This window comes from Ambystoma mexicanum, chromosome 2q, assembly GCF_040938575.1.
Source record: "Ambystoma mexicanum isolate Mex_15411 chromosome 2q, UKY_AmexF1_1, whole genome shotgun sequence".
Classification (NCBI taxonomy): Eukaryota; Metazoa; Chordata; class Amphibia; order Caudata; family Ambystomatidae; genus Ambystoma; species Ambystoma mexicanum.
Genome location: NC_090924.1, coordinates 151,120,994 through 151,137,018, shown reverse-complemented (window position 1 = coordinate 151,137,018; position 16,025 = coordinate 151,120,994). Strand labels below are relative to the sequence as shown.

The window sequence follows — 16,025 nt, the reverse complement described above, 5'->3', positions numbered from 1 at the left end:
AGTATAATCGAGATTCATGCACTATGTCAAGTAATATGTAGCATCTAAAATGTTTTGTAATGAAATTGTTTAAATCATGTAATGATGACTATCATGACCACATGGTAAACCATATAAATATACTTTGAAATCATACTCATGTGTGAGAAGTTGTTAGTGGTTGGAGCATTTTTGGTTTGAGTTTGAGTAGTGTTTGTCAGTGCGGGTCCGTCCAGGTTAGGACCTTATCAAACGAGTGCAGCCTTCACACACTCAAGAGAAGTTTCAAGTCTGTTAATGGGCAGATTGTAATATATAAAATAAGCGCTGTGAGAATTAGTGTAAGGAACCTGATTATTTGTTGAATGTTTGTATATTAACCAGACTGTTATAGTCATCACTTAAATTGAGAAGCGCATTGTTTTGCTCTGGAATAGCATTACACAATGTTTAGAACAAAGACACATGGGGTAAGATGCTTCCATTGCAGACATGACAGCATTTTGACAAAGCAACTTTCAAAATAAATAGATTTTAGTTTGATTTAGGAGCAAGTGGTATCCTTTTTACTGCAATCATTCAATGAATATCACTGAATGCTACATTACGCTGTGCTGTGTAGGATGTTATGCTCTCGTATTTTAGGTGGTTTCCTACATTATGTCATGCAATGCATACTTGGCTATGTACTGTTAGGGATAGTTATAAGGAGTCATAAGGCCGCCTTATTGGCCCCCGGTAAACCAAGATAGGCTTGTTGTCATATTCTTGAGTGAAGCTGAAGCAGATATCCAGCACTTTCTAAATTGAAAGCAATGGCTAGTTTTATTTAAGATCAGTAGTATGTTGTTCAAAAGGGATGATCCCAACACGGAGAATGCCCAGCCAGTCATCTTGAAGCAAGTGGGATTCAAAAGGAAAAAGGGCTATCCTGAATGAAGGAATCATTGGAAAATCTCTCAATCGGATGGACCAAATGGAAGCCGAGAAGCTTTCTGTGCATCAGCCACATGCTTACCTTGAGTCATCTTAGCAGAGACCATTTCAGTGATGTGTGTTGTCAGTTTCTTAAAGAATTCCTCTGTTCCAACATCAGCCATAGAAAGCGAGGGTTTGGATGCACCTTCTGGAGGAGCACAAGGAGAGAGAAAACGAAAAGGCAATACAAATTGAAATGGTTAATGTTTTGAACTGCAATGGATCTTGATTGGCATTCACACCTGCATGTAAGAAACGCTGTCCGACTATGCCACATGCTTATTGGTCGGTTCATAATCTAACTAAGCAAGACACTATTCCCCTTCCCCAGGGAGTGCCAAAATGCACAGCATAACATTTGCATAGGCAATATCAGGCATCTTGGTCTAGAAGCAAATAGGCAACCAATTGATAGATCCCTGCAATCTAAACATACTGGCTACTAGACTGTATCTCCTCCACTGTTCAAACTTCTGCAAGTACAGTGATAAGAAAGCAAGTCATGAAAGAACCTACCAGGGAAGGTACACATTTTACAATTACTGAGTGAAAAAGAGAGGATCATAATAGCATTCATAAAATGTACCTTACTAGCTGTGCAAGTGGATTATAGGAAGGTAAAATAACCTAACAGGCCTGCCTTGGTTTCCAAATGATAAACACCTTTTTTTTAAAGAGTGATTGTATTGCTCTAAAATTCCTTCTGAATAACTCCCTCTCCAGCACACTTGGGAGTACTTCATCCTCCACTTGTTTAGTTTTCTTTTGTAGTACCAAAAATGGGCTTCATTGCTGTTGGAAGAAACAATGGAAAAGTCCATAGAAATGTTGTTTTATCACTGAATTAGCAGAGGTATCAACCTGTCTGGCACACTTAGGTAAGCCTCTAAGGCTGCCAAATGTGTCCTACAGGAAGAGGCTTTAGTAGCCGAAATTGTCAAGCCTGACATTAATGACAGAATGTCATCAACAGAAGCATGCAAGGGATCTTTGTTGTGATCTAGCATCCAACTGCAAAATATCTGCTACTTCTCTTCTTACTGCAAGTGATTTGAGTCCTTCCTGGTTGAGACTATCACCTTCAGTGGAGATTCCAAAACACCAGAATGACCAGATGACAAGCCCCCAAGGAAAGAGATTGAGGGGAGGGATGAACAACCCTCCCGTTCTGTTGGTGTAAGAGATCTGATCAGAGGGGTAGATGGAGAGGTTTTCCATGTGCCATGAGCAGTCGATCTGAGAACCAATGCCTCATTGTCCAGACCAGGGCCACCAAGAGCCTGTTGTAATGCCTGGTCCTTTTGCAGAACTTTGGGGATCATCGCCAGGGAAGGGACGCATACACTGAGAGGTTGTCCCAGGGAATAGGTAAGGCATCTGCTTCCCCTTCACTTTCAAGAGGTGTATTTGCAGCATTTGCTGTTTGATTCTGTGGCAAAATGACCCACCTCTGGCACCCCCTCCAGTTGAAAAGCCAGCTAATAGTGTTGATAGGCAATTCCCATTTGTGGTTTGGGAGGGCTAATCTGCTCAAAACATCGACTTCCTCATTATACACTGTGCTACATGGACTGCCTGCATCATGACACAATTGTCAAAGGCCTTTTCACTGTAATGCAAAAAAAAAAAAGGACAGACAGCCTTGGGAGCCAGGATCTTGATCCCCAAATGACTGGCAGGAATTCCTGAAGGGCCGAAAGTGTATCTTCAGCTCGAGGAAATGGAAATATTGGTGTGCATCGTCCTCTCCCCAAACATTGTGTAATTCCAGCACATTGTGTAATTGTAGCTCGCTCAGTATCACCCCAAGCCAAGGCATAAGGAGTCTGTTGTCAGCGTGAATTTCTCCTTGTATAGCCAGCCCGGAATCACAACTTGCTTGTACTGGCGATCCCAAATCTAATCCTATCTTGCCGCCAGATATAATTGGGCACAGCGTTCATGTAGTCTGGACAGGGGAACTGCCAGAAGTCAGGATGCCATAAGGCCCAGGAACCTCTGAAACGACATGGTTGGGGTCTCTTTGTGACTCAGAAACATGGATGCTGTTTAAAAAACACCCCTCACTCACTCCACCATCAGGAAGACCCGGGTTGCTGAGGAGTCCCAGACTAATCTGATGAATTCTATGCTCTCAGTGGGACAAAAGGTGATCTTTGGGACATTGACCGATGGCTCCAGCCCAAACAGTAGGTCTAAGAGGTATTGTAGGTTCTCTGCGGCCAGATCAGGAGAACTCACCCTGATCAGCCGGTCATCTAAATAAGGATAACGTGAATGCCTTTGAGATGTAAGAATGCTGCCATTGGGGCTGTCAGCTTTGTAAAACATTTGGGAGCTGAGCTGTAGCTGAATGACAACATTTTGTACTGAAAATGGTTGTTGCCAGTGGAAAAGCATACGTGTTGTGTGTGAGGAGGGTCAAATCAGCAGATGCAAATGAGATTGTTCAGATCCAAAGTACCATCCGACAGCCTGGCTGTAAAGCTGAGTGCATACAGACAAGTGTTAACATCTTGAATTTTTCTTTGGGTGGGAAATGTTGAAGCAGAAAGTTCCAGCACTGTCCAAAGGCTGTCTTGTTCTGTTTGGGGATGGTGAAAAACCTTGAATAAAATCTTAAGCCCACTCTGAGTCTGGAATGCACACGTCGGAAGCAATCTTCAATCTCTTCTTTCAGTGATTCTGATTCCACTTGGGGTGGCGGAGAGGGAAGGGAGGACAATGAAGGTGGTACCCTCTACCCACCACTGACAACACCCAGGGGTAAGTATAGATTGAACACCAGACCTGAGCAGTTAACGAATGTGGCCCTCTGTGAGGGAGCTGAATCCTCATGTCATTTTGAGCATTTTGGGTTGGTGGCTGGAGGTAGTTGAGCAAAGAATCTATCAGGAGAGGGCCTGAGTCTGCTCCTTTCTTGAGGCAATAGGGGGTGGCCCTGCCTGTTATGACAGTCCATTGAATGCTGACTCTGCGCAGAAGATAGACCAGCCTAAGACATGTGATTGGTTAAGGGAACCAAAGACATGGATGGCTGAGCGCTAGTTTTCTTTTTAATCATTTCTTCATCCGTATCAGGACTAAACAGCTCAAATACATAAAAGAGAGGGTCAGGCATATGATCTTGCACATCCTTCTGGAATTTGGCAGCCCCCAGCAAAGCATGTCTTCTCATAGACACCACTAAGGCCCTACTTCTAGCCGCTGTATCTGTGTGATGGTAAATGCCTCTATTATATCTTGTGCCACCTGCTTAGCATCCACCATACCTGACCGTAACCCAGCCTGATACTCCACATGTAACAGAGAGTCATAGCCATCTGATTGGCAACATAATTTGAGGTTTGCCACGACGATGACAGCCTCTGCATTCGTTTGACAGAGATGGAGAGATGAATTTTGGTAGGGCTTGCTACTTGCAGTGTAACCATGACTGAGAGGAGTTAGTGGAGCTGTTACAGAGCTAGGGCTCTTGACAAACACAGTGGCTGCAGTCACAAATGTGGAGTGGGCCTGGAGCTGCGACATCAAGCATAGATTTTCAAATCGAAGGTCCTGATAGCAAACGTCCACCTTTTTGGCATCCAGAACAACTGAGAATAGTTTATAATAAAGCTTACTAGCCTCTCTGACCCCATCTGGTTGCAGGTAAACACCAGAACTGTCTGAAGCCTTAAGTCAAAAGAACCAAGGAGAGTACCTCCTGGTACCCCTAAGGAGGCTTTGGAACCTGTGTCCCCAGGTAAACCATAAGGCCTGAATTCACTCATGAAATGCATTATTCAAAGTAGGCACCTTGTCTGGCTCATCAATGGGTACTGGTTTTACTCCTTAGGTATCGAGGTACCCTGGAGGAGACTTTGTTAAGGGAGGAGGGAGGTGGCAAAGCATCCCTTTGCAATGGAGGCTGTTGATCAAGTGGTGGCTGGAGATGTGTCAGTGCAGACGCTGTGATTTTAGGTGGCAAAGTGGGGGAAGGGGTTGCAAATTAGGAGGCATATGATTGTAAAGCGCTCTGTGGGTTCCCGAAGCTAGATTTGTGCTTAATAAGTACCCTAATATTAATAATAAATGAGGCACTATCAGGAGCATGGTCTGAGGAGGAGCGCGATGAATGGAGCCCTGGGGCTGAGGAGATCCCAGGGATGGCACTAACAGTACCTTTATCAGGATGTTAAAATAGTGACGAATTGATTGAAACCTCTTAAAAAAGCAGTCTTTGCTAGAACCATGCAGACAACTATGTTCCAGAGTACCTCCGATCATTGCCTACAGGCAATTAGCCTGAGCCAGACAATGTCACTGATAAAGAACTGTACGTCATTCCCACTCTCGATTCCTTTAGAGCAGAAAAAGTCGCTGTTAAGACAGATATGCACCCCACCAACACGCTGTGCATACAGTTGACCTCAGTCACAGGTCTCTTAAGGGCCCTGCGCCCGGTTCTTGAGAAAACAGTGACAAGTGCTGGGTCGAAGTGAGACACCCACTGGAAAATAACCCACAGTAGAAACGGCAGAAGAGGCCAAAGCTGCATCACAGACCCCAAAGAGTCCTTGGTGAAATCACTTGTACCAGCCCACAGAGGCCTCAGGGACACCCCGGTGATACAGTGGCTAACTGCACCAGACACAGTATGAGCCATCCTGGTTCGGTCTATCCTTAGGAAGGAATTGCCTGACTGGGGTTTCAGAATACAAAAAACTTTACTCACCTTCTCTTTCGATTACGCTTCTGAGGTGATCTGGAGAGGAACCAGAGAGCACTTCCCATCTGCGGAGGCACGGCCACAATAAGTATCCACTGCCGAGAATCACTTGTGACATGAAATGTACACAGTAAATCCAGCTTAACCTGGCATAAACAAGTGAACAGCGAAGAGAGCGGGGGGGGGGGGGGTGGGGAGGAACAAAAAATACTGCAGGGAAGGGGCAAAGAAAGAAAAACAAAAAAGTGCTGTGCACTAGGCTTCCGACCCATCCAATGCTGAGAAAGGGGCTAAGGGGAAGGATGGTGAGCAGAGGCAAGTGTAGGGCTGTGCACTTAAGTTCATTGCCTAGTCTCTGCATTCAAATTTATAGGGGAAGTGTGCTCTGCTGTGCTAAAGCTCTGGTTCCATCTCGGCACGCTGGGAACACCCATGGTATGGAGAAAAGGGGACGAGGCAAAGGAGAACACATGCATTTAACACATAAATAAGCAACTTTATTCTCTCTATATTTTAAAAGTTGATAGGTTGAGAGAGTCTACTTTTTCCATCTGTCACTCTCTTCAAGCAGAGCGGAGACATGCAGAGTCAAGATAGTCATTATAACTGCTGCTAGCTAGACCGCCTGTCGTCTGTTTATTGATTGAACTGATCTTATCTGTGAATCCTGTTACTCGAAGGTTGACCAGCTTGAAATATTTCCCACAATTTGTGAACTTTCCCATGAACCTGGTTCCCTGGGTTGGAGAACATTTTACACAGCTGAGAGATAAATTTGAGTTATTAAGAGAGTAAGATAACAATAACGACAGTGTAGTCAACAGCATTTGAAATCTTGTTGCACTATATAGGACTTACAATGGTCCAGACATAGTACACACTAGAACCAATAAGGCCTATAAACATGCATGTAAATCAAAATATCAGAATAACTTGCCTGGTCTGTCGATTGTTTAAAAGGTAATTGCTGGTAGTTTTGACAAGGAGTCCATTGCCCCGCACTGTCAGTCTAGCTTCCACACTTGCTCATATTTTGTGACCAGAGCAAATCACCCTATCTCCCTGCACCTTAGTTTTCTAACTAGAAGCACGAAGCAACAGATCATGTTGTCAGTGTTTGACGATGCATAGCAAACTGCATGTTTACATGTCTTTTCAAGCCGCCTTTTTAGGTAGAATGAGGAATAAATAACAAGACGCGTTTGAAGGTAGTGAGTGTATTCAAGAACTATACATTTCCGCTGAAAAGAGCAGCAGTAGTTCTTATTTTGAATTTTGGATGAAAAGTAGCAAGCAAACTTTGACAAATGAGTCCAATGTATATGGGCTTTCAGATTTGTGAAAGGATATTAAGTAGTTTGGCTTGTTGTTTCCTTCCTGTAGAGCATGTATCAAATCAGGTTTCTACCTGAAGCTTACCTGACATTGCCAGACAGATCTTGGTTGATTTAATACTCCTTTCACTCCAGTCCCTCCTCTGGTCACTCCTCCACCTCCCAGCTCCATACTTGGAAAAAGTGCACAATTCTACGTTTTGTTCCTGACATGGCCCATTGCACTATACAGGTCACATTACTTGCCCTGTTCCTTGTAGAATTGGCTCTCAAAGGTTGCCCTTCCACCTGCTTCTTCCCTGACTTCTCTCAGGTATTACTCCCCATTCTTTGTGACTGGCTGTCAATTCTGAAACAGATTTCTCTCCTTTCTTAGGACCTCATTATGAGTTTGGCAGTAATTCGGTGGTAATTCCACCAAATTACCATCAAACTCGATTATCATTACCACCACTGGGTCCCTTGGGGTTACCACAGGATTTCAAGTGGTGGTAATTCCCCATTTTTGGAGTCCGTACAACGCCATGTGAATTATTGGCAGATTTACCACTGGCGGAATAACTGCACAGTAAATCCACCGATTTCTGGAGGTAAAGTGGACTTGCTGCACACTAATTCCTCCGGCTGTCAATCCACCAAAAGAACAAGTTACTTACCCATGGTAACGTTCTTTTGACTGGATGTTCCTCCACGTATTCCTTATTTTTGATATTTCCCAATATCCAGCTTGCTTCCTTGGAAAAAAAATTTCAGCAGAGGGCGCTGTGCGTCAGTGCCTGGTTGAGTCGATGGCGTCAGTGCCTGGTTGAGTCGATGTCCCTCGGAGGCCTCCGTCTGAACTTTATTGCAGGTATATGTAGCACACGCAGTGCCCATTGGCCTCAGTTCCGTTTTGAAAAGTGGAGTATTACCTTGTGTTTGACGGTTTCTCCCCCTGAGAGAGTGTAGATTGCAACCCCAAGAGAAGTTTTACTCCATGGTAGGATGGGAGGGGCGATAAGGAATACATGGGAGGAACATCCAGTCAAAAGAACGTTACCATGGGTAAGTAACTTCGCATGGATTGTGTCCTCCCACGTATTCTTACCTTTGATACACTCCCAACGCAGTTTACATAATTTGGAGGAGGGAGTACAAATGTATGTGGTCATGTATGCACAGAGTGCCACACTGCTTTTGCAAAAGCAGAATCAGGGCTCGTGGAGGAGTCTAAACTGTAGTATTTAGTAAAGGTGTGCACAGATGACCATGTGGCAGCTGCACATATATCCCTTATAGGAACTCCCCTCTGCAACTCAGACGAAGTTGCAATACCCCTGGTCGAATGAGCTCTTATATGTTCAGGAGGGTCTTTGAGTGCCAGTCTGTAACATTATGATATAGTTAATATAATCCATCTGGAGATAGTTTGCTTGCTGATGGCCAGTCCCAATTTGAGACCTGAATAGCCCATGGATAATTGGTCATTCTGCCGCAGTTTTGCCAATCTGGAGATGTAAAAGCTCAGTGCACATCTAGGATCAAGTCTGTGAAGTCGTTTTTCCTCTTTTCTCGGATGTGGTGGAGGATAAAAAGATGGTAACGTTATTTTCTGGGTAATATGTAACTCCAAAACAATTATAGGAAGAAAAGTAGGCTCCACTTTTAGTAGCACTCTGTCTTTATGAAAGACAGTATGAGGAGGCTTGCAGGATAAAGCCTGTAGCTCACTCAACCTTTGGGCTAATGTAATTGCCACTAAGAATACAGTTTCCAGAGTTAGAGGTCTTAAAGCACAAGAATGTAGAGGCTCAAAAGGAGCTCTCACTAAGTAGTTGAACACCAAGTTGAGATCCCATAGTGGGACTTGGAACGGGGTCGGAGGACAAACATTAGTTAATCCCTTTAAGAATTATACTACTAGAGGAATCTTAAAATAGTAGACTTCCTTTGAAATGCGTTTAAAAACAGAGAGTGTTGCAAGGTATCCCTTGATGGTACCAATCTGGAGCCCCAGATTTGCCAGATGTAATAGAAAGGATAAAACCATCGGTATATTACATGAGAAAGGATGAACATTCTTATTTCTGCACCACCTGCAGAACTTATTCCAGCGGCAGCGGTATAAAGATTTGGGTACTGGCTTTCTGGTCGAAAGCAAAACCTCAATTACGTCATCCGGCAGGTCCCAATCCTTGTAGCTCAACCTCTCAGAAACCATGCATGAAGGCTGAGAGTCCTGATATTCGGATAGAGAACCAGACCCTCTCTTTGTGGAAGACGAATCAGAGGGCAGATGGACATGTACAGAAGGTTTGGGTACCACGTCCTCCTGGCCCAGCCCAGGGCAATTAGGATCATGGATTTCTTGAACCTTCTCAACCTCCTGATTACGTGAGGAACCACAGGGACTGGAGGAAAAGTGTACAGGAGTGGAAATTCCCAGTCCACGACAAACGCATCTCCTAGAGCTCCTCTTGGGGGAAACTCCCTTGAGCAGTACAGTTCGCACTTCCTGTTGGCATGGTCGCAAACAGATCCTCTTGAGGGGTTCCCCAAAGGTAAACATCTCTTGAAGGACTTCCTGAGCTCGTTTCCACTCGTGGGAGACTGTGCTCTGCCTGCTCAGAGCGTCATCCATTGTGTTCTTCTCTCCGGTTAAGTGAACTGCTGACAGAGAGATTCCTTCTTGAATTGCCCAAATGCAGAGCTGCACTGCCTCTCTTCACAGTGGCAGTGACCCTACACCTACTCATTAGTTGAGGTAGTACATGGCCGCTGTGTTGTCCGTTATTATCTGGACATTCTTTCCCCGCAGAGATGGCAGGAAGGCCTTCAGCGCTAGTCTGATTGCCCCCAGCTCTAAAAGGTTGATATGTAGATTGGACTCCGTTGGAGACAAACGACCGCCGATGGTGAAATCGTTGGTATGAGCTCCCCACCCCGTGAGTGAGTCGTCCGTCACTACTGATATCTCCCACCATGGTTGCCAAAAAAGGTTCTCCTTTCAGAATGTTCTCCCGACAGGCCCACCACTGAAGATCCAGTGAGACTCTGTTTGGGATTTGTAGGAGATCTGACATCCTTCCAGAGAACTGTAACCACTCGGTCCTGAGAGCCCACTGGAGAGATCTCATTCTCAGGCGAGCCTCTGGCACCAGAAAAATTCAGGATAGAGATGATAAATAAGAAGATGGATAAACAAAGGTGTTGTCGACGCACTGCGTTTCGGCCTCTACAAGTGAGATAGTCCACATCCATATAGTGGTCTTCTCTTTTTATGGAAAATGTGCCTTTGTCAGGACAGTAAGAATGATATTTGGTGTAGATATTTAATCTTCTAACCCCATGCTTTGCAATCTGATTCAATGAGCTGGACAGGGAGAGGTCACTCAGTCTGATGCGTTGCTGATACGCGTTCTGTATAAATACCTCACAGAGGGTACGGATCGATCAATTACGCTCGGCGGGCAAAAGGTGGAGCACGACAGTCCACGGTTTCATTTCAAACCTGTTGATCACTGTGGTTTGAACAGAATAGGTGTCTAAGTTAAGTCCTGTCACCACTGTTGCTCTCGGGACAGAGAAACTCCTGTCTTCGCCTACAGAGGAAATTGAGTGCTGCTGAGTGCAGCTGAAAGTTGGAGTGTGTTTACCATCATAATTAGTCTTCTTTTTCAGTTTTAGGAACTAGGACTGTCATTCCTTTGTTTTCCTTTATACCCCCGGTTTAAGACACCGCTCTGAACATTAGGCTCTAACAACTATTCGAACCTCGATCAAAATGGACACAAGAGTATGAAAAACTCTATGGTACAACAATGTAGTCCAAACATAAATTAACCCAAGATGAATGTAATTAATGTGAAATATGTATTTACTTGTTTTCATGTTTTTTATATGTGTATGAATTGTTATCTTTATTTTATATAGGCAACCACATGAATCATGATACATTGAACAAAAATATGTTATTCCTGTTAGGAACAGTGGTGTTTCTTATGTCAAGTTGTTTGGTGGAGTTAAAATAATTGGTAACTTTTTTGGTATCTTTTGTGTGCGTAGATCTGACCATTACTAGTCATTAAAGAGACAGGAGCAGGAGGAAGTCTGTGGTTCACATTTTCTTTTAAAGCCATACTGCCGGCCGAGATAACTTCCTAGGCCATGTTGTCATAACGTTTATCATCTCTACCATGTGGTATCGATGGATAGGCATTTTGTCTACCTGAGGAAGTGGCTGCTTGCACTACCAGACTTTCTGGTATAGGGTGCTTTGAGAGGTATAAAGGATCAGAACTAGAGGCTCTGTACTTCGCTGTTAGTTTTTTATTTACAGCCGGGATAACCTCAGGTGTTTCCTAATTTAAAGTAATTTTTCTTTGCAAAGCCTGATGGAAAAGGACAATTGGGTCTTCTTGTGGCCCATTGTCTAATATATCTGTGAGATCGTCCTGTTCAAAAGAAAAAGTGAAAATATCAATCTGCACTCCATTTGAATCTAATATTTGATAATGTTGTTTGCAATATCAGTAAGTGATTTTTTGATATATTTTTAGATGCAGAGGAGATAATAACCCTGGCATATAGGTCGTCCTGTTCAAAAACAGGCGTGTTTCTCGACCATCACATATATTCCATGACCCCTGTCATTAGCTGTCTGTATGTTACTTCAGCATGGTGTCCAGGGTCTGCCTTTCCAAAATCAATCTCAGGAGAGGTATCAATGCCACTAGCTTCATGAAGACATTCTTGCAAATTCTTCTTGCGAGAATCCTCTGATATAAGTTCATCAGGCACTGATGATGTCCCATATTGCAACCCAAAGGGTCGTTCTTCCTAAGAGGACTTCTCTGCGTCTTCATAAATTGAAAAGAGTGATTTAAAGTATTCTGCTCGTGGCAGAGGTGTATAAGTCTTTTCCATTGAAGTAAGCATTATGGTAGTCATCACAGGAACCGAAAATGTCGAAACTGTTGATGTCCTCGACAAATTCATCGATGGTTTTGACGATTGTGTCGAAGGGATTGACACATGTGGTGTCGAGGAGGTCGACACTCGAGGTGTCAATGGCTTCTCCATCAGTATCGACGGCGTCGAAGACTGACTTTTCGGACCTTTAATAGAGGTTTCCTTCGACATCGATGATGTTGGTTTTTTAGACTTTGAGGAGGCTTTCTCTCTACTCGAGGAATGAGATTGCTCTCAAGGAAATTTGGCGGCCGGGTCTGAAGACGCACGGCTCTTGTGCTTCTGAGGTATTTCGACTGGAGCATTGCCTCTAGGTGTTGTCGAGGGGGCAAGGCCGTGTTCTCGAACACCTTTATCATACGGAGTGTAAACTCCTCCCACTGAGCTGGGGTACTAGACTTGGATGGACAAACGACCCATTTAGGTCAACTGGACGACAAGGTGGACAGCGACCTATGGTGCTTCTTTTTTCCATGCCTCGAAGTCGAGGAGTGCTGCGAACCACTTCTCGAACAGGAACATTTAGACTTCTTTCGACGAGGAGAAGTTGATCTCGACTCATCTGATGTTTTACGTTTAGATGGAGTAGAGGGGGATTTTTTAGGCTTACCTGTCGCCAACTTGCCGATATGCTCTCACAAGGCTTTGGCCGTCATCGACAGGCAGTCTTCGCACTTCAAACACAGATGATTCGACCCTAAACACCACAGGCAGATCCTGTGCGGGTCCATCATGGACATCTTTGCACCGCAGTGACAGCACTTCTTGAAGCCGGATCGAGGAGTGGACGACGCTGATGACGAAGCCATATTGCGTGGAAAACTCGAAGTGATGAAGGTGAATTTTTGAAGAAAACTCAAAGAAGTTCTGTCAGGAACTAGGCGTTACCTAACCGAAGCTGTGAAGCACGGAAAAACGTAACTGAGACCAATGGGCGCTGCGTGTGCTACATATACCTGCGGTGACGTCGAGACGGAGGCCTCCGAGGGACACCGACTCGACCAGGCACCGACGCAGATTGCCCTCTGCTGACATTTCTTTCCGAGGCAGCAAGCTGGATATTGGGAAATATCAAAGATAAGGAATACGTGGGAGGACACAATCCATTCGAAAGTATAGTTTGCCGGTGCAGGAAAAAGGTGGTGATTTCTTTACTGCCCAAACAATTGGCAGTAACAGAATTACCACCACTTTTTCACTGCACTGCCAAACTTGTTATGAGTCTTTTGCACATAATATTTAATGTGGCACCCTTAATTCCCCATAGGTGTGGTGAATAAGAAAGCTTTTGCTGTACGAACATGACATTCATTTTATTGGGCTGATTTGTAGACAACTGTAATAAATATAATGTCTAATTGCACACATATATAAATGGGGGACATGTGTGCCTACAAATTAGCCTGAACTGCTGGCTTTGCCACTGCTTGTTTTTTCTTGGCCAGATAAAACATTGTATGTTTGTCACAACATGAAATGTTTAAGAACCACTTGAAATGTGTCCAGCTCATAAGTATGTGAACACCCTGGGATACATTCACACCACACTGCTCACCTTTCTTCTGTGCTTCCTCAGGCTCGGGAGGGTGGATAGATATGCCGATTCCACTGCAAAAGAGGCAGAGGGGAGAGTGACTTTTTCTATTCCGGGCTCTGAGAAGTGCTACTACTTAATAATGTCACCTTGCAAACATGACTTATGAAATAAGACATGCAACAGTTGATTGTCATGCACTGCATTTGTGCATATACTGTCATCCAGACGTGTACATCTACCCAGCATTCTGGAAGCACTTTTTACTTGCTCGTGAATCTCTTTAAAAAAATAAACAAATCCACACAGAATTTCGATGGGCAGACACAACTTTTAATCTAGACTTAGTGAATTCAGTTTAATCACCTTGATATTACAGGTCACCGAAGAAATGTGCACGGTAAGATTTCGTAAACTGCACCCGCGCTAGGCAATACTGCATCTGTGCTAGGCATTGTTGCACCGAAATTAGAAACAAATGAGCAGTGCAAAATGACATGTGCAATGAGTGGCTAGTGGACAAAGAACATTTTGCACTAATCTATAACTTTAAATGTCAATAGACAATTGTGAATAAATTATGCACCGCATTGTCAGTTTAGGCTTTCGCCAAGTCATTTTGGTAGTCTGCCCCAAGAACTTGACAGCAAACAAATGCATACTGTTATGATAGAAACCTGGAAAAGAGGATTTCACCATGGCTATTTTTAGAATTGGATTTGCTTGCTAAGAATGGTTGAATCTGTGTGTCCACGCATGCAATCATTTTATTTCCAGTATTAGATCTGCAGTAATGTGGCCCTGATAAACGGGCTGGAGGGCGCCGCCCCATCGCTTGAGTGGCATGTAGTGCTGTCCGCCAGTGGGGTTTATTTGCACGGGGACTGTGCAGCCTGGATCTGAGCAGAGGCGCATCCCTCGCTATGCAATTTTTCTTTTTCTCATTTGTAACAAACGCTTTGCAAAATAAAGAGCGGCAGCGGGGCACCACAAGCCTGACCCTGCTGCCTCTCATTGCGCTATCAGCATAGACATGCTGACTGACAGTAGAGAATTCCTCTCCTGACAGTGAGCATATTCACATTGTGGAGACGAGGGCCATTCGGTCCTCCTTGGTGGCGTGGCGCGTGTGGATGATGCAAGCAGATAAGTTAAGTGCTTTATATGTATTGTCTATATGTGCGCGTGTATAATGTTGTGTTTGTTTTTATGAATGCGTGCATGCAAGGCTTTGTTTGAATGATTTGTGAATACATGGGTGATAGTGGTGTTTGCGTGCATGTGTATGTGTTAGCTCCCACAGAGCCCCTAAATGTAGGCGAGGGGCTGCTGGAGGCATGGCATTTTTTTTGGCTTTAAAATTGATGCACAGGATCATGCTGCAAGGGTAAAGCGAACTTGATAAGTGAAAGGTTATTCCGTTGCTAGATTGGCCTACATTGGATGTAGGCCTGTCTATCTATGTATGCTTGCTTTAGTCTTGATGCACAGTTACTGTGCATCAAGGGTAAAGCAAACATGATCATTGTTATTCCGTGGCTATACTGGCCTACAATAAATGTAGGCCAGTCTAGCGACGTAAAAACACTTCAGTTATTTATTAACTCTTGATTTAAAACAATTTCATGGGGGACCCCCCAAACTTTCTCTTGTTTGGTTCAGGCTTTCTCGCTGCACTTGGTCACTACTTCATAATAGGCAAATACATTTAAACCCCTCCAGTTCACAAATTCACCATCCATCACTGAGTATCTTTTTTTTTTTTTTTTTTTGCATCAATTAGTTGCCAAAAAAAACTTTAAATGCACACTGAAACCAAGATTTTCTTACAGAAACATAAAATTACATCAATTATATATAGGGAGGAAAAGTAATAAAGATAAAAAAGTGTAGCTAAGTATCCAGTTTTGTGAAAATTTCTCTCACGAAGTTCAACAGTGCCAAGGTCGTGGATACTTTTCCTCCCCTTCTTAAAATTGTCCACCTCTCTTGCAAGGATAGAGTAGTTAGATTTTGGAAGTGCGACCCTAGCCATTTTTCTCTGGGCCTAGATAAAGTAACACAGTTCATCACCAAGTGCTGTAAGGTTTCAGTCTCCTGCCCACAGCAACGACACAACAAACTAGGTTGCACCTCCTTTTTATTTCTTCTCCCTAGAACTTCTCTAGTGTGGAGGAGATTTAATCGGAATTTTAGAAATCGGTCCCTTTCCATGCTTGAGGGTAATTTGTCGAGATACGGGTGCACGGTACCTCTATGGTAATGCTCGTCCATGCCCTGGGTTATAGACGAAAAGGCACTAAGTCTGTCCAAGGTGGCTATCCAATCCCAGTCCAGGAGTTTCCTCTTTACCGTGTGCGGATTTAGCACAAGGTTTTTAGGTTCCAAGGCTATAAAGTTCAAGATTTCTGTGCAGATTAACTGCCACTTGGTTAGAGCTGGGATCAGTTTTCTTGTCATGGCTTCATTAATGGCCAAGAAACCACTTCTTTCCTGTGGGTGCAGACATTTACCAAGGAGTGTCAATGATTTCCAAGCC

The 16,025-nt window shown here is 43.9% G+C and overlaps 1 protein-coding gene across 12 annotated transcripts in view; it reads right to left on the bottom strand.

Moving 5' to 3' along the window:
- OBSCN (obscurin, cytoskeletal calmodulin and titin-interacting RhoGEF) overlaps positions 1-16,025 on the bottom strand; it is a 3,169,051-nt gene that overhangs the window by 1,279,653 nt on the left and 1,873,373 nt on the right. For all 12 annotated transcript variants that reach the window (XM_069647058.1, XM_069647065.1, XM_069647061.1 and 9 more), the window contains 2 exons: positions 13,508-13,560; positions 998-1,105 (listed from right to left, as the gene is read on the bottom strand). In XM_069647058.1, the coding sequence (XP_069503159.1) occupies positions 998-1,105; positions 13,508-13,560 (161 nt within the window). The remainder of the gene's footprint in view (positions 1-997; positions 1,106-13,507; positions 13,561-16,025) is intronic.